This window comes from Mesoplodon bidens (genome assembly GCF_964165515.1).
Source record: "Mesoplodon bidens genome assembly, chromosome: 10".
Classification (NCBI taxonomy): Eukaryota; Metazoa; Chordata; class Mammalia; order Artiodactyla; family Ziphiidae; genus Mesoplodon; species Mesoplodon bidens.
The window spans coordinates 62134210-62152953 of record NC_138172.1 but is presented as its reverse complement, the minus strand read 5'-3'; the positions used below and the strand labels follow the sequence as shown (position 1 = coordinate 62152953).

General features: G+C 38.4%; 1 protein-coding gene across 1 annotated transcript in view; it reads left to right on the top strand.

Moving 5' to 3' along the window:
• Positions 1 to 12626, top strand: part of LOC308623371 (BEN domain-containing protein 6) — a 121224-nt gene extending 108598 nt beyond the window's left edge. The window contains exons 6-8 of the mRNA XM_081245653.1: positions 1296 to 1488; positions 2897 to 3033; positions 11862 to 12626. Coding sequence (XP_081101779.1) covers positions 1296 to 1488; positions 2897 to 3024 — 321 coding nt within the window. The 3' untranslated portion in view covers positions 3025 to 3033; positions 11862 to 12626. The remainder of the gene's footprint in view (positions 1 to 1295; positions 1489 to 2896; positions 3034 to 11861) is intronic.
• Positions 12627 to 18744: the final 6118 nt, after the last annotated feature.

Genomic DNA, 18744 nt, shown 5'->3' with positions numbered 1-18744 from the left:
TTAAACTAGGAAATTCTTAAACCAGTGACAGAAGGACAACTATGCATTAAAGGTTATAAAACTGTATCATTGAGACAAGGTGAATTTTAGGCTGTACATGCTGGCAGAACACAATTCTTCTACTTTCCCGACTTCTCTTAATCAAGAAATAGAAGCTAAAAATACAAGTTTTGTTAGAATTGGCCTGGGAAATTATGCTTTCAAGAGCAATAATTAAATGCTCACTATCTAACATTCAGAATATTTGAATCTTAGTGTACCGGTTTCCTTTGCTGTGTAACAGATTCCCACAAACTTAGTGATTTATAATAATACAAACTTACCACCTCAGAGTTCTGTAGGTCAGAAATGCGGTAAAATCAAGGTGTTGGCAGGTACTCTCCTTTTTTGGAGGCTCTGGAGAAGAATCTGTTTCCTGTCCATGGGGGTTGTTGTAGAACTCAGTTTCTTATGGTTCTAGAGCCGAGTTCCCTGTTTTCTGTTTTCTTGTCAACTATAAACTGAAGGCCATTCCCACTTCTAGAGGCAGCCCCCTTCCCTGGTTCATAGTCCACTTCCATCATCTTCAAAGCCAGTCGGGGCAGGCAAAGCCCTCTCACTCTTCTATTCTCTCCTCCTTCCTCTGTGTCTTCTTTCTGCTTCCCTCTTCTGCAGTTAAGGGCTCATGTGAGTGCTCAATAAATGTTAGCCATTTTCATTATTATTATTAACATTTATGGTGTGCTTACTATGTACCAGATACTGTGTGTATATATTTATAAAGTTATATGTGTATGTAAATATACATATTCGTACCTGCAATAAAGTACACAAATTTTAAGTGTTAAAAAAAAAAAAAGGCTCACATGATTGGACTGGACCCACCTGGATAACTCAGCATACTCTCCCCATCTCAAGGTACTTTAATGACACGTACAAAGTTGATTTTCCCATATAAGGTAACATATTCAAAGGTTACAGGGATAACGATGTGAATATTGTCAGTGGGCCATTATTATGCTACCACACTTAGTAGGAAATGTTAAGTATGGATTAATCCTTAAAGCACCAAATCCAGATTACACGACAAGAATTTGTATACACTCTAGAACAAATACCTCATAAATGTTGGGAATTATCTCAAAGTTAACATCTAACTCTAACCCCTGAAATGTACAATATATATTAAAAGTATCATACATCACCTAAAGACTTGGTTTTGTTTTCTGGTCTGTATTCATTGAGTAATATATTTCTTCAGATATTCCTTTCCTTTCCTTTTTCAGTTATTTCAATTATTATTTTTAATTTTTTAGTTCAAGATTGAAAAATGGCAGATTGCCCGTTGCAACAAGAGCAAGCCTCAGAAGTTTATTAATGATTTAATGCAAGTGCTCTACACAAATGAATACATGGCCACACACAGCCTGACGGGGGCAAAATCCTCTACTTCAAGGGACAAGGCAGTGAAACCAGCTATGAATCAGAATGAAGTTCAAGAAATCATAGGTGATAATGTGTTTGTATTATATTGGCACATGAATCTGAAATTATTTTACCATTCAACTTTAAGTTGTTCTTTCATTATCTTTTATTTTCTTCAAGTTTATTTTTCTATGAGAGAAAAATCTGAGGATAGCCTAAACCTCTTATGATATATGGGGAATTTTGTAGAAAAACTTTACATTAAAAAGGGTTATTAAGGGCTTCCCTGGTGGCGCAGTGGTTGAGAGTCCGCCTGCTGATGCAGGGGACATGGGTTCGTGTCCCGGTCCGGGAAGATCCCACATGCCGTGGAGCGGCTGGGCCCGTGAGCCATGGCCACTGAGCCTGTGCATCTGGAGCCTGTGCTCCGCAATGGGAGAGGCCACAGCAGTGAGAGGCCCGTGTACCGCAAAAAAAAAAAAAAAAATGGTTATTAAAATAAAAATGAATTTTATATTACTGAAAAGTTTGGATTCATAAAATTCATAGCTTTAGAAAAGTAAATTTTCAAAATCCTTTCCAACAAAATTTTAGTAACAGTTTATGTTTTATTTTCTTTTTCTTCTCTTGGTTAGAAATATCCCTTATCTTTTATTCAGAAAAAAACAGAGGTTAATTTAACCATCCTACTTATGGTTTTTAAGTTAATCTCTTTAAATATGATAATTTAGGTTAGCAAGGTTAGCAAGGAATTTTTTTGCAAATATCCAACAAATTTAAGGACTCACTGAATCACAGCTCTCTCTATTTTAATAGCGCATCATTTCTTAGTTGGAAAAGAGTCAGAATCTGCTTGTTTCAACTGATGTTGGGAATGGGTAAAAATAAATTCCCAGCATTTTGGATCAAGGGCACTTAGCATTCAGAGCAAGCAGCAAGGTTAAAGCTGAATGGTACCATAGGAAGACATATATGTATGCTCTCAGTTTATGATATAGACTTTTGTTATCTCTTGCTTTGCTTTGAAAACTCTGCCTACAGATTCATCTATTTAAATATCTCATGGGTGTTGGGCTGCTTTTTCAAAATAGAGACAAAATTATAATGTGAATTGCTTGGTGTTTTATTTCAGTCCATACCTTAAGATGCAAAGGCCTGATAAAGTGGTTTTTTAAAATTAATTAATTTATTTTTATTCAAGTATAGTTGATGTATAGTATTACATAAGTTACAGGTGTACAATATAGTATTTCACAATGTTTAATGTTTATGTTCCATTTATACTTATAAAATATTGGCTATATTGCCAGTTGTACAATGTATCCTTATAACTTATTTTATACATAGTAGTTTGTACCTCTTACCCCCACTACCCAATATCGCCCCTCCCCCATCCCTCTCCCCACTGGCAGCCACTGGTTTGTTCTCTGCATCTGTGAGTCTACATCCTTCTGACAAAGTGTTTTTCTGTGTTTTGTTGTTGTTTTTACAGGAATCACAAAACAATTATTTCCCAACACAGATGATGTTTCAATTAGGAGAATGATAGGGCAAAAGCTAAACAATTGTACCAAGAAGCCAAATTTGAGCAAAAATCTGAACTCTCAGGATATTAAGTAGATCCTTTTGGTAAGTCTTGTAAATCTTCACAATCCTTTCAATGTAGCAAGAAGACACAATACTTGTATCTATGGAATAGCATTTCCCAAACACTCTACTAGAGGAGACTAGAGGCCTGTGAGATGATAATGAGTATTCCTGGGGGTGAAGGTAGGGACGGGGATGGGGATTTAAACTTGGGAAATGCTGAGTCAGTTACACGGATTCTCCTTTCCTAGAGCCTCTCAAATATTTGGATGCCCTTTAAATATGCCCAAGTGCACCAGAAATCTCTAAGAAGGGCATATAGTGTATAGTGTTTTCCAAATGTGTTTCACTATGTAACTTTTCTTTTTCTTCACACAACACATGTTATCTTGTGGGTAAGGGTAGAAAGCAGCCAAAGGAGGGACACGTGGCAATTTAGGAAGTGCTTCTCTAGAATAAGGGAGATACAGACCTTTAGGAAGGTCTCTGAGGTACATCAGTGCACTCTACCATCCCCATCCTGCTTCTCAATGTCTTTAAATCTTTAAGTCAGTTGTTATAGTTTGTATTTGTTTGATAAGGATTTTTACCAATATGTTTGTATTAAAATACTAAAAGGAAGAAATATTTGTTTTCAGCGAGTTCTAAAGGAAATACACTTTATGGTCAGGCCCTGCCCTAGGCAAGCCTGTGATGAGGAACTTTGTGTTTGCTTTAGCAACTCAAAGTCCTGGCCATTCCACCTGTCCTCACCCTTCCTCTCCATTATTTTGATGGAAAATATATGACAAATATGCATTGTTGTGCTCTTAATATTTTAATTGATAAACAGACATATATGATAAACACATGAGGGCAGGTTTTCCTTCCATTTTCTTTACTTCTATCTTTGATTTCCATTTTGCCTGCTCTTCGCCTGAGACCATGTCACTTGTCTTTTTCTTCTGACCATGTTTTAAATGGGATGTGGACGCACCCCACCCCCCACCCACTGTTTTAACTACTGCCCCATCCTCCTGGAGGGTCCCTTAGTATGTTACTATTCAATTAAGGCTACCTCTGCTGATGGTCAATAATAGTCTCTCTTCCTTAAAAGAACAAAACAAAATAACCAAAAACCTACTTATAACAGCTGCAGCGAAATTCTTTCTCTTGGTTCATACATACTGGTAGACTGACCTGAAGATTTATAAAAGATAAACATATTTGTATCCTTTTTCTCCCCAAGGGATTAAAAATGTCAGTACATGGTGAATTGCACAACTTCCCAGTTAAGAGATAATTGCTTAAGTGAGCCCTTAGAACTTCTCGTTTTGTTTTGTTTTTTTAATTGAAGTATAGTTGATTGACAATGTTGTGTTAATTTCTACTATACAGCAAAGTGATTTAATTATACATATATAAAAATTCTTTTTCATATTCTTTTCCATTATGGCTTATCACAGTGTATTGAATATATAGAACTTCTCGTTTTGATGTTAGGCTATCCAGTTGTCCTGGTGTATCACGGCCAAGTTCCCTGTTTAAATGCCATGTAACCAGACCTCCAGGTCACAGGGCTGTCTTCTGGAGCACATTGTATTTCAGAGCTCTGCAACGCATTTTAATATCCTAACCTCTGCCTTTTTTATATCCCGGGCTGATGAGGGTAGGCATGAAACTCATCTCTGATAACAGTCAGCAAAGTATTGAAGAAATTGAAGTTAAAAATATTTATATCAGTTTTGCTTGTACTGGCCAGTCGCAGTGTTATCAAATCACCTGGCGATAGCATTAATTAAAATTGGAAAAAGGGAGGTCTTCCCTGGTGGCGCAGTGGTTGAGAGTCCACCTGCCGGTGCAGGGGACAAGGGTTCGTGCCCCGGTCTGGGAAGATCCCACATGCTGCAGAGCGGATGGGCCCGTGAGCCATGGCCACTGAGCCTGCGCGTCCAGAGCCTGTGCTCTGCAACAGGAGAGGCCACAGCAGTGAGAGGCCCGCGTACTGCAAAAAAAAAAAAAAGAGGGAGAAATCTTTTGTTATGAACACAATATGTTCTAGCGCCTCCTGCGCCTGAGCTTGGTTGTCAAGATAGATCCTTGGAATATAAATGCATATATTTTGAGTCAGAAGTAGAGATTTACACTAGAATGGAAATTTTTTTTCAACCAGCAGATATCTTTCATTTGAAGTATAGCTCAATCTACATTATTTCAAAAGGACTGAGAAAATACACTGGGAGAGACAGGGTCACAGAAAACCTAATTCAGCCCTGCTTGGTGAATGAGTCAGATATAGCACCACCTGGTGGAATGCTGCTATACTTTTCTCTTCTTGCTCATTTAACTAATAGGAGTCTAAAGTGAACACATTTATTCAGGCAAACCATACCCTTCCGCCCCCTGCCCTCAAAAGTATTCTTTGGAAAAAAAACTGTCCTCCCATTACTATAAGCAAGGCAATAGGTACTGTGAAACCATGTAGATTTCTACAAATTCCAATACATCCAGGAAGCCCAGCAACCCCACCAGGGGCCCTGGTAGACTGTGCCCTCCACTCAGGACTGAGCTTGAAGTTGCCACTTGCTTGCATTTGAAAGGACAACCATTTCCCTGCTAAGATTCATTTCTGTGAAAGCAAGAGCTAAATCCCATCCTGCCTCCTTTGTGATCTATTTGTTCTCACTCCTGTGACTGCCCTCAACTTGCTAGCAGCTCACACTCTGCCTAGAGCTTGATGTTCCCAATCTTTCTGAACTTTCTCCATTTTTTTGTTTTCTTACGAGAGCTAAAGAAAATTTTTTTATGAGAATTACAGAATATTAGAAGATCACCTCTATAACATCCCACTAAGTGGTCTAACAGCCTTCTCCTGAAATGTCCAAAGCTGCCACAGTTTACATAATCTCTACCATAATATTACATATGCATAACTTAAAGGTGATCTAATACAGCAGTGCTCAAACAAAGTGGGAGGGATTTTGTCCCCTGCCCCTGAAAGAGGGGGTTTGAAAACACAGATATTTTGGGTTGTCACAACTGGGCGATACTACTGGCATCTAGTGGACAGGAGCCTGGAATGCTGCTATGCATCCTACAATATATAGGACAGCCCCCACAACAAAATAATTACCCAGTTCAAATGTCATTTCTGCCAAAGTTGAGAAATCCTGATCTAAATGATTTCCTGGTCACCAAGATGGCAGGGTAGGAAGACCCTGAGGTCACCTCGTCCTATGGGGCACACCAAAACTACAACTGTTTACAGAGCAACCGTCTATGAGAACAACCTGAAGACTAGCAGAAAAGACCTTCTACAACTAAGGATATAATGAAGGAACCAGAACAAGAAGGGTAAGAGTGGCGGAGTTGTGGTACAGTCAAGACCCACATCCCCGGGTAGGTGACCCACAAAGAGGAGGATAATCACAATTGCAGAGGTTCTTCCCAAGGAGTGAGGGGTCCAAGACCCATTTCAAGCTTCCCAACCCTAGCGTCCTGCACCAGGAAGGTAAGCTCCCAGAACATCTAGCTCTGAAGGCAGGGCTTGCGTTCAGGAGAGCCAGAGGGCTGTAGGACTTAGAGACTCCGTTCTTGAAGGGCATGTACAGAATCGCGGATGCTCCGAGTCCGAGCTCAGAGGCAACAATCTGAAAGAAGCCTGGGTCAGACTCACTTGCTGACCTTGGACAGCCTCCAGGGTAGGCAGGAGGCAACTGGAACTCCCCTGGAGATATAGACACTGGCAGCAGCCACTTTTGGGAGCTCATTCTACCATGAGGATACTGGTACCGGTAAGCACCATTTTGGAGTCCTCCCTCTAGCCTATTAGCGCTGGGGCTTACCTGCCCACCAGCCAGTCACCCCTAGTCCTGGGACGCCCTCAGGCTGAACAGGGACTTGGCCCCACCCACTAGCAGGCCAGAACCAGCACTGGGAGCCCGAAGCCCCACAGCCAGCGTGCCAGGTCCCTGCACCACACACCAGTGGGCCGGCACAAGCCCCAGGACCCACTGGGCCTTGCAGCCAGCTGACCTGGGACACCCTGGGCCTGCAGCCAGAATTGCCAGGACCCTGCCTCACCCAAGAGTGGGCCAGCACCATCCCCAGGACTCCCCAGGCCATGCAGCCAGCTGTGCCAGGATGTGGCCCCACCAACCAACAGCTGGTAGCTTCTGTAGCAGGTAGGGATTGGCAGTCAACTGGACCAGAGGCCAGTCCTGTGTATCACGGCACCCACAGTAGTCAGCCCCAACACAACAGAGGGCCCACTCAGCCCACATGGGGGCATCCCTATAGCATATAGTTCTGGTGACCAGAGTGGAGTGTGCTGCTGGGCCCCACAGCAAGACTCCTACAAAGGGCCACTTCTCCAAGATCATCAAATGTAGCCAACCTACCATTAGGTTACATACCATACAAATAACAAAGAGAATTAGGCAAAATGAGGTGACAAAGGAAGAAACAAGATAAAACCCCCAAGGAAGAACTCAGTGAAGTGGAGATAAGCAATTTACCTGATAAAGAGTTCAAGGTAATCATCATAAAGATGCTCAACAAACTTGGGAGAAGAATGGATGAACAAAGTGAGAAGTTTAACAAAGACTTAGAAAATATAAAGAAGAGCCAAACAGAGCTGAAGAATAAAATAACTTAAATGAAAAATACACTAGAAGGAATCAACAGTAGATTAGATGATACAGGGAACAGATCAGCAAACTGAAAGACAGAGAGGTGGAAATCACCCAAGCTGAAGAGAAAAAAAAAAGGAATAAAAAGGCATGAGGACAGTTTAAAAGACTTCTTAGACAACAGTAAACATACTAACATTCACATTGTTGGGGTCCCAGAAGCAGAAGAGAGAGAGAAAGAGGGAGAGAACTTTTTTGAAGCAATAATAACTGAAAATTTCCCTAACCTAGGAAAGGAAACAGACTTCCATGTCCAGGTAGCATAGAAAGTCCCAAACAAGATGACCCCAAACAGGTCCACACCAGGACACATTATAACTGAAATGACAAAAGTTAAAGATGAGGAGAGAATCTTAAAAGCAGCTAGGGAAAACCAACTAGTTGTACACAAGGGAACTTCCATAACATTGTCAGCCAACTTTTCAGCAGAAACTTTGCAGGCCAAAAGGGAGTGGCATGATACAGTCAAAGTGATGAAAAGAGAAACCTGAATCAAGAATACTCCACTCAGCAAGGCTTTCACTGAGATTTGAAGGAGAGATAAAGAGTTTCCCAGACAAGCAAAATCTAAAAGAGTTTAGCGCCACTAAACTGCACTAACATTTACAAGAAATGTTAAAGGGACTTCTCTAAGTGGAAAAGTAAGACCACAACTAGAAATATAAAATTACAAAAGGAAAAAATCTCACTGGTAAGGGCAAACATACAGTAAAGGTAGTATATCCACCATTTACAAAGCTAGTAGGAAAGTTAAAGGACAAAATCATCTATATCCACAATAAGTAGTTAAGGGGTACACAAAACAAAAAGATGTAAATATGATGTCAGAAACATGACACATGCTGCGGAGGAAGTAAAAATGCAGGGTTGTTAGAATGTGTTTGAACTTCAGAGACTATAAACTTAAAATAATCACATGTATATATAAAATATATAAACCTCATGGTAACTAAAAGCAAAAATCTATAATAGATACACACACAAAGAAGAGAAAGGAATCCAAATGTAACTCTAAAGAGAGTGAGCAAATCACATGGGAAGAGAGGCAAAAGAAGAGCAAAGAAAAGAACAGAAAAAGAAAAAAAAGGAAGAATGAAGGAAACTACCAACAAAAAGGCAGCCTAATGAATGGGAGAAGAATATTTGTAAATGACATACTCAATAAGGAGTTAATATCCAAAATATACAGAGAACTCATACAATCAAACAGTAAAAAAGCACACAACAAATTAAAAACTGGGTAGAGCATGATACTATACATAAAGAATCCTAAAGATGCTACCAGAAAACTACTAGAGCTAATCAATGAATTTGGTAAAGTAGCCGGATACAAAATTAATGCACAGAAATCTCTTCCATTCCTATAAATTAATGATGAAAAATCTGAAAGAGAAATCAAGGAAACACTCCCATTTACCACTGCAACAAAAAGAATAAAATACAAAGGAATAAACCTACCTAAGGAGACAAAAGACCTATATGCAGAAAACTATAAGACACTGATGAAAGAAATTAAAGATGATACAAACAGATGGAAAGATATACCATGTTCTTGTATTGGAAGAATCAAAACTGTGAAAATGACCATACTACCCAAAGCAACCTACAGATTCAATGCAATCCCTATCAAACTACCAATGGCATTTTTCACAGAACTAGAGCAAAAAATTTCACAATTTGTATGGAAACACAAAAGACCCCGAACAGCCAAAGCAATCTTGAAAAAGAAAAACGGAGCTGGAGGAATCAGGCTCCTGGACTTCAGACTATACTGCAAAGCTACAGTAGTCAAGACAGTAATGGTACTGGCACAAAAACAGAAATATAGATCAACGGAACAGGATAGCAAGCCAAGAGATCAGCCCACGCACATATGGTCACCTTATCTTTGATAAAGGAGGCAAGAATATACAATGGAGAAAAGACAGCCTGTTCAATAAGTGGTGCTGGGAAAACTGGACAGTTACATGTAAAAAAATGAAATTAGAACACTCCCTAACACCATACACAAAAATAAACTCAAAATGGATTAAAGACCTAAATGTAAGGCCAGACACTATCAAACTCTTAGAGGAAAACATAGGCAGAACACTCTATGACATATATCACAGCAAGATCCTTTTTGACCCACCTCCTAGAGAAATGGAAATAAAAACCAAAACTAAATAAATGGGACCTAGTGAAACTTAAAAGCTTTTGCACAGCAAAGGAAACCATCAACAAGATGAAAAGACAACCCTCAGAATGGGAGAAAATATTTGCAAATGAAGCAACTGACAAAGGATTAATCTCTAAAATTTATGAGCAGCTCATGCAGCTCAATGTCAAAAAAACAAACAACCCAATCTAAAAATGGGCAGAAGACCTAAACAGACATTTCTCAAAAGAAGACATACAGATTGCCAACAAACAAATGAAAGAATGCTCAACATCACTAATCATTAGAGAAATGCAAATCAAAACTATGATGAGGTATCACCTCACACCAGTCAGAATGGCCATCATCAAAAAATCTACAAACAATAAATGCTGGAGAGGGTGTGGGGAAAAGGGAACCCTCTTCCACTGTTGGTGGGAATGTAAATTGATACAGCCACTATGGAGAACAGTATGGAGGTTCCTTAAAAAACTAAAAATAGAGCTACCATATGACCCAGCAATCTAGCTACTGGGCCTATACCCTGAGAAAACCATAATTCAAAAAGAGTCATGTACCACAATGTTCATTGCAGCTCTACTTACAATAGCCAGGACATGGAAGCAACCTGTGTCCACTGACAGATGAATGGATAAAGAAGATGTGGCACATATATACAATGGAATATTACTCAGCCATGAAAAGAAACGAAATTGAGTTATTTGTAGTGAGGTGGATGGACCCAGAGTCTGTCATACAGAGTAAAGTAAGTCAGAAAGAGAAAAACAAATACCATATGCTAACACATATATATGGAATCTAAAAAAAAAAATGTTCTGATGAACCTAGGGGCAGGACAGGAATAAAGATGCAGATGTAGAGAATGGACCTGAGAACACGGGAAGGGGAAGGGGAAGCTGGGATGAAGTGAGAGAGTGGCATGGACATATACACACTACCAAATGTAAAACAGGTAGCTAGTGGGAAGCAGCCGCATAGCACAGGGAGATCAGCTCGGTGTTTTGTGACCACCTAGAGGGGATGGCATAGGGAGGGTGGGAGGAAGATGCAAGAGGGAGGAGATATGGGGATATATGTATATGTATAGCTGATTCACTTTGTTATAAAGCAGAAACTAACACACCATTGTAAAGCAATTATACTCCAATAAAGATGTTAAAAAAAAATGGGTAGAGGACCTGAACATACATTTTTCCAAAGAAGACATACATATGGCCAACAGGCACATGAAAAGATGCTCAACATCACTGATCATCAGGGAAACGCAAATCAAAACCACAATGAGCAATCACCTCACACCTACCAGAATAGCTGTTATCAAAAAGACAACAAATAACAAATCGTGGAGAAAAGGGAACCATCGTACACTGTCAATAGGAATGTAAATTTGTGCAACCACTATGCAAAACATTAAGGAGAGTCCTCAAATAATTAAAAATAGGACTACCATACAATCCAGCAATTCAACTTCTGGATATTTTTCCAAAGAGAACAAAAACACTATTTGAAAGGATATATGCACCCCTTGTGTTAATTGCAGCATTATTTACAATAGCCAATACATGGAAGCAACCCAAGTGTCCATTGATAGATGAATGGATAAAGAAGATATATATATGACAGAAGCAAGGCAGATTTGGGAAATTTCCTGATACTTAAACAATAAATAAGTGTTACCAAAGAGTGACAAACAGAATTGTTGATAATATTTTAAGATGGGTATGTGGGGATCATTAAGTTTCCTTTGTGTGTTTGAGTTTTTTAAAAGTCTTGTGAGATAAAAATATATGTTAAATATTTTAGTTGTTAGCTATGCTGGAATTCTTCTGAATAGATCATAAAATAATTCCTAAGTCACCTCAATAATAACTGTTCTTATTAACAATTTTGTATTTTTAAGCAAAAATTTGTAGTTGACACAAAGATAAATAACTCATACTGTTATTATAACATATTATTATAACCTAAAAACTGTTAAAAATACTATAAGAACTCTAACATAAATTTTCTGTTTTTGTTTTTTTTTTACTTGCTTTTTATAGGTATTATAGTTACCTGAAATAAAAGCACCTTCAGTAGTAAATCTAACATTGGATTTTGCTGGAGACTCTGCAGCCTCCCGGGCAGTGAGCACAGGGACAGGTGCAGTGACAGGCTGGGAGAAACCTGTGACATTGCTGGGCCGCCCTGATGGAGCACAAGCTTGTGAAGAAGCTGCATGTAGATTTCACCCTCAGTACCAGTGACGCATCAAACCAGAGAATTTCTAGCAGGCCCATGAGCATGCAATATGGTTTCTTGGAAATATGCACTTTCCCGCCCCAAAGTGGTCCTTTGTACAGCTAACCTAACAGGACGATCAGAGCTCTTATCCTAGCAACAAAAACTTTAACCCCTAAGATTCATCATTGTCCTAATCAATCCCTGTATGTTTATTATTACCAATGACTCTCCATTTTAGCTTTTGGATCTTTAGTATAAGCACATGTTTGGAAAAGTATACAGTGAAATAATCAATGTTCACAAACATGACAGCAGCAAAATCAGCCTAAAATCTGATACTCATATCTAATGAAGTAATAGAGCTTTGGCAATAAGATTACAGGATTATTCTGTTACATAAAATTGTATAAGATAAGAATCTGAAAAAATGAGAACAGCAAGACCTTCTTATTTGCATATTAAACTATTCCACTGTGCTCCTGAAAAAGAAGTAAACCCAAGTTTTCGTGATTGTTAAAACAATGCATCAACTTTTAAAAAAATCTTTTTTCATGTTTGTTTGTTTACATGCTTCTAAGTTTTTATTGCCCAAAGTATATTAAATATGCATGTGTAATACAAAACATCAAACTGCTACATTGCTTAGTTTTAACTGATTTGTTTTCATAGTATCAGAAGAGAAAATAATTGAAAACAAAATCATATGGGTTTAGTAATCATACACATATACAAATACCATTTTGTAAATGAATAAAAGATAAAACATTCTTTATCAACAGGCTTCTTGTTTGATATCAGGTTGTCACACGTGACAACTGTACAATGTCAAGCCATGCTTTTTCAGTGCACAAGGCCATGTTCAAACTTGGAAAGGAGGGTGAATATGATGGTTGAAAAAGTCCAGTACTGTGGACCCAGGAACATTCCATAAATGTTGCTTGATAACAATGTGGTTCTACAAAATAAATATTCTTAAGGAAGTAACTTAGGTTAACATTTGCTACTTTTACTTAAATATAAATAAATCCCATTGAAAACAAAAAAAGCATTTGCTTTTTTCTTATTAATGTATAAAATCCAGGGAGAAAATCACTTTCTAGGCTGATGGCTTCTTTACATAATACAGGGGTGCCTGTATCTTTTCAAATTAGAATTTTGTCTGGGTATATGCCCAGGAGTGGAATTGCTGGATCCTATGGTAACTGTATTTTTAGTTTTTTAAGGAACCTCCATACTGTTCTCCATAGTGGCTGCACCCATTGACATCCCCACCAACAGTGTAGGAGGGTTCCCTTTTCTCCACACCGTCTCCAGCATTTATTATTTGTAGACTTTTTAAAAAGATTTTTAAAAACCTAAAAATATAAAAATAAAAAGCTTCATATGTTGAACGATCATATATGCTTGTTAAATAAGAGCTGAGGTGAATTTTTTCTAATTCAGTATCTGCAACATCATTGTCTGCTCTCTGGGTTTCAATTTTGTGGTCACCTGATAGACCATCCACTGGAAGTATATGTCCATGTTCATTCTGTGGGCTCTGGTCACTGTGAGGTGGAGCCTGGCCAGGGCTAATCATCTTGGGGGTCAATAACAAATATCAGTGCTCTTGTTCCCTGGTCATAGTCAAATACAGGGTCAAAAAGTCAACGTGTCTCAGTAAGTCCCAAATTTGAAAATTAACAAAGCAGTTAAAACCTACAGCTAACATTATTCTTCATGATGGAAGACTGAATACTTTCCCTCTAAAGTCAGAAACACGTCAAGAATGTTCATTCTCACCACATATAGTCAAGATTATTTTGGAGCTTCTAACTAGTTCAATAAACCAAGGAAAGAAATAAAAGGTATTCAGGGGACTTCCTTGGTGGTGCAGTGGATGACTCCACACTCCCAATGCAGGGGGCCTGGGTTTGATCCCCGGTCAGGGAACTAGATCCCACATGCTGCCACAACTAAGGAGCCCAGGAGCCGCAATTAAGGAGCTCATGAGCCACAACGAAGGAGCCTGCAAGCCACAACTAAGGAGACTGCCTGCCAGAACTAAGGCTTGGTGCAACCAAAAAAAGAGTCAGTGGAATGTGCAAAGTCTTTAAAAATAAATAAGTAAAAGGTGTTCAGATTGGAAAAGAAGCAGAAAAAACTGTCTTTATTCATAGACAACAAGTTTATCTATGCAGATGATCTAAGGGAATCTCCAAAAAAGTATTAGAACTAAAAAGTAAAAAAAGTGTAAAAAAAAAAAAAGAACTAAAAAATGAGTTCAGCAAAGTTGCAAGATACAAGATCAATTTACAGAAATCATTGTATTTCAGCTGTCGGGTCAGCAAGGTGGCAGAATAGGAGTTTTCTACCATCATCTTCACCCATGGATGAGACTACCTCTGTGGGAGCCCAGGGGTCCAGCAGAGAGGTTCCAGCACACCATTGAACAAAAAAATCCAAGAACAGATGGACTGAAGATGGTAAGAACAGTTTCACTTTACCCACATCACCACTCCCCCAAGGTGGCACAGCTTAGTACCAAGAGAAACCCCCTTGGCCCATAATTTCTCCCATGGGGGTAAGTGAGAGGTAGTGAATGAACTGGTCCACCCAAGCCATGCTGAATGCTGCCTAAGAGGCCCACTTCTTTCTTGCCTATCCAGAATCCCGAGGTATTTGAAATGGCTAGATAGGGGAGAGGCTGGGTGCAGGGAAGAGAGATGGGAATTACAGCAACCAGGACTCAGACTCAACAAAGGGCTGAGGATCCTACTGACGGACAGACTCCACCAGGAGGCCTGCCCACCAGCCCCTTGGGACACCTCACATGCAGACCCCCACAAATGGGACACCCCCACTGGTCTGTTCATAGATTGTAAGAATGATATTGTTAAAGTGTCCTTAAATGATCTACAGATTCAATTATAATCTCTATCAAAATCCCAATGGCATTTTCATGAAATAGAATAAACAATCCTAAAATTCCTATGGAACCGCAAAAGCCACTGAATAGCCAAAGAAATCTTGAGAAAGAAGAACAAAAGCTGAAGACATCACAATTCTTGATTTAAAGTTATATTACAAAGCTATAGTAATCAAAACAATATAGTACTGGCATAAAAACAGATACAAAGACCAACAGAACAGTATTGAAAGCCTAGAAATAAAACCACCCATATGTCAACAACTAATCTTTGACATGGGCATCAAGAACACACAATGGGGAAAGAATAGTCTCTTCAATATATGGTGCTGGGAAAACTGGATATTCACATGCAAAAAAATAAAATTGGACCCTTATCTTACTGTATACACAAAAATTAATTCAAACTAAATTAAAGACTTAAATGTAAATCCTGAAACTGAAAAACTAATAGAAGAAAATGTAGGGGAAAAGCTCATTGACATTGGTCTTGGCAATGATATTTTTGGATATGACACCAAAAGCACAGGCAACAAAAGCAAAAATCAACAAGTGAATCGCATCAAAGTAAAAAGTTTCTGCCACAGCAAAGGAAACTATCAACAAAACAAAAAGGCAACCTACAGAATGGAAGAAAATATTTGTAAACCATAAACCAAATCTCTTTAAAGAGAGATTAATATCCAAATATATAAGGAACTCATACACCTCAATAGCAAAAAACCAAATAATCTAAAAATGAGCAAAGGACCTGACCTTATTTTTCCAAAGAAGACATACAAATGGCCAACTGTTACATGAAAAGGTGATTAATGTCATTAATCATCAGGGAAATACAAAGCAAAACCACAGTGAGATATCACCTCATCCCTGTTAAGATGGCTATTATAAAAAAGACAGGAAATAATAGGGGCTGGCAAGTATGTGGAGAAAAGGGAACCCTTGTGCACTGTTGGTGGGAATGTAAATTGGTACAGTCACTATGGAAAATAGAATGGAGATTCCTCAAAAAATTAAAAATAGAACTACCATACGATCTAGCATATATCTTCTGGGTATATATGCGAAGGAAATAAAATCTGTATCTCAAAGAGATATATGCACTCCAGTGTTCATTGCACCATTATTATGATAACCAAGACATGGAAACAACCTAAATGTCTGTTGACATATGACTGGATAAAGACACGTACACAGTGGAATACTCTTCCACCTTAGAAAAGAAGGAAATCCTACCATTTACAGCAATGTGGATGAACCTGGAGGACATTATGCTAACTGAAATAAGCCAAACACGTAAGGATAAATATTACATGATCTCATGTGTGGAATCTAAAAAAGATGAACTCATTGAAACATAGAGCAGAATGGTGGCTACCAAGGACTGTGGGGCTGGGGGAAATGAGGAGATGTTGGTCCAAGGGTACAAACTTCCAGTTATACGATGAGTAAGTTCTGGAGACCTAACAGATAGCATGGTGACTATAGTTAATAATGTATTGTATACTTGAAATTTGCAAAGAGAGTAGATCTTAAGTGTTCTCACCACACACACACACAAAATGGTAACTATGTGAGGTGACAGATATCTTAATTAGTTTGACTGTGGTAATCTTTTCACAATGCGTAATAATATCGAAACATCATGTGGCACACCTAAATGTATACAATTTTTATTTGTCAATTATATTTCAATAAAGCTAGAGAAAAATCTGTTTTATTTCTGTAATAACAATGAACAATCAGAAATTGAAATTTGAGAAATCATACCAATTACAATACCATCAAAAAATATGAAATACTTAGCAATTAATCTGACAAGATATATAAGATAACAAGATACAAAATACAAGATAACATCTGACAGTGAAAACTACAAAACGTTGCTGAGATAAGTTAAACATCTACAACAATTAGATAAACAAGAAGATAAAGCTGAAAGACTAACTATTTGATTTCAAGACTTATTGAAAAACTACAGTAATCAAGATGGTGTGGTACTGGTGTCAAGATAGATAAATTCATCAGTAGAATATAACTGAAAGTTCAGAAACAGACCCACATGAATATGGACAACTGGTATTTGACAGAGGTGCAAAGGCAATTCAAATGAAAACTATTCTTTTCAACAGCTCGTCCTGGAACAATGGTATATACATATGCATACCTCACACCATATACAAAAATGAATTCTAAATGGACCACAGACCTAAAATTAAAACCTAATTCTAAAAATTTCAGAAGAAAACAAAGAAGAATATTTGTAATCTTGCTTAGATACACCACCAAAAAAAAAAAAAATTGATAAATTAGACTTCATCAAATGTAAGAACTTCCCTTTGAAAGACAATTTTAAGAAAATGGAAAGAAAAGCCACAGACTAGGAGAAAATATTTGCAAATCACATATCTGTTAAGGACTTGTACCCAGAATAAATAAACAATTTTCAAAATTCGATAAGAAAATAAATAACTCATTTAAATAACAGACAGAAGGTCTTAACAGACACTACCAGTGAAGACATACCAATGGCAAAGGAACACATAAAAAGATGCTCAACATTATTACGTTATTAGTCATTAGGTTAATGCAAATTAAGATCACAATGCAGGGGACTTCCCTGGCGGCGCAGTGAATAAGACTCTGTGCTCCAAATGCAGGGGGCCTGGGTTCGATCCTTGGTCAGAGAACTAGATCCCACATGCATGCCACAACTAAGGAGCCCTGGAGCTGCAACTAAGGAGCCCACCTGCTGCAACTAAGACCTGCTGCCACCAAATAAATAAATACATATTTTAAAAAAATATCGCAATGCAATATCACTACATACCTATTAGAATATCTTAAATGGAAAAGACCATCCCCTCAACAATTACCGAAATGAAGGGCATGAGCACATTTGGGCTCTAGGCTGCTGTTTACCAAGAGCTTAACTGAAAAACTCCCAACGGCAACCTATCACAGTGCGTTTCTATTGAACTCTTACCAGCAGACTAGGAAAATCTTTTAAATGCAAACCTCTCCTAGACATTTATGGGATTTAGAAATGGTTAATTTACCTGTGGCTTTTGGGGAGATCATCATGGTCAGTCCCTCCTGTTCTCAACTTTCTTTTACAAGCCCCAAATTTAGTTGGAACAAGTGCACTTTGTGAAAATGCAAAAAATATAACAGTTGTATCTAATACCACCTATGAACATAATGTCATGTGCTCATTTAGACCGGCAAAAACGGACCTCCGACGAGAAATTAAATTAAATGTCTGCTGGGCTTAAATATCACACACAAAGTCAGCTTAAACATTAACAAGGGACAATATCTCTACCAAAGATATACGGCACAAAGTCAAAGTGACTTTGATAACTACTGCTTTCTTATTTGCTCAATGAGAAACTTTGTTCTCTAAAATCAGACTATGAGACACTTTGTTCTTTGAAAATGTATCAGTAAGAATGAAATGCCCCTCTCTTGGCTGGTCTCTTTGATATAGAGAACCAGCCTCACATCTCACACCTGGAACAGGGGTTTCTGGATACATCATTTAGTATCTATCTTAATTTGTAGTTCCCAAGTTACCAAGGCCTTTGCAGTCCAGACCTAATGTTGAACTCTTTACACGCGGCCCTATAATTGCTTTTGACCCTATCAGAACAGTTTCACTGACATTTCACCTACCTAAACCCTTCCTTAAAATCTCATAACTCCATTCCTTTGTCTCCTGAGGTTATTCCGCTGTATGGCCTCGCTCACTGCAGGCCAGGGTCAGAATCATAAAGGTGATTCTGTGGGAATAC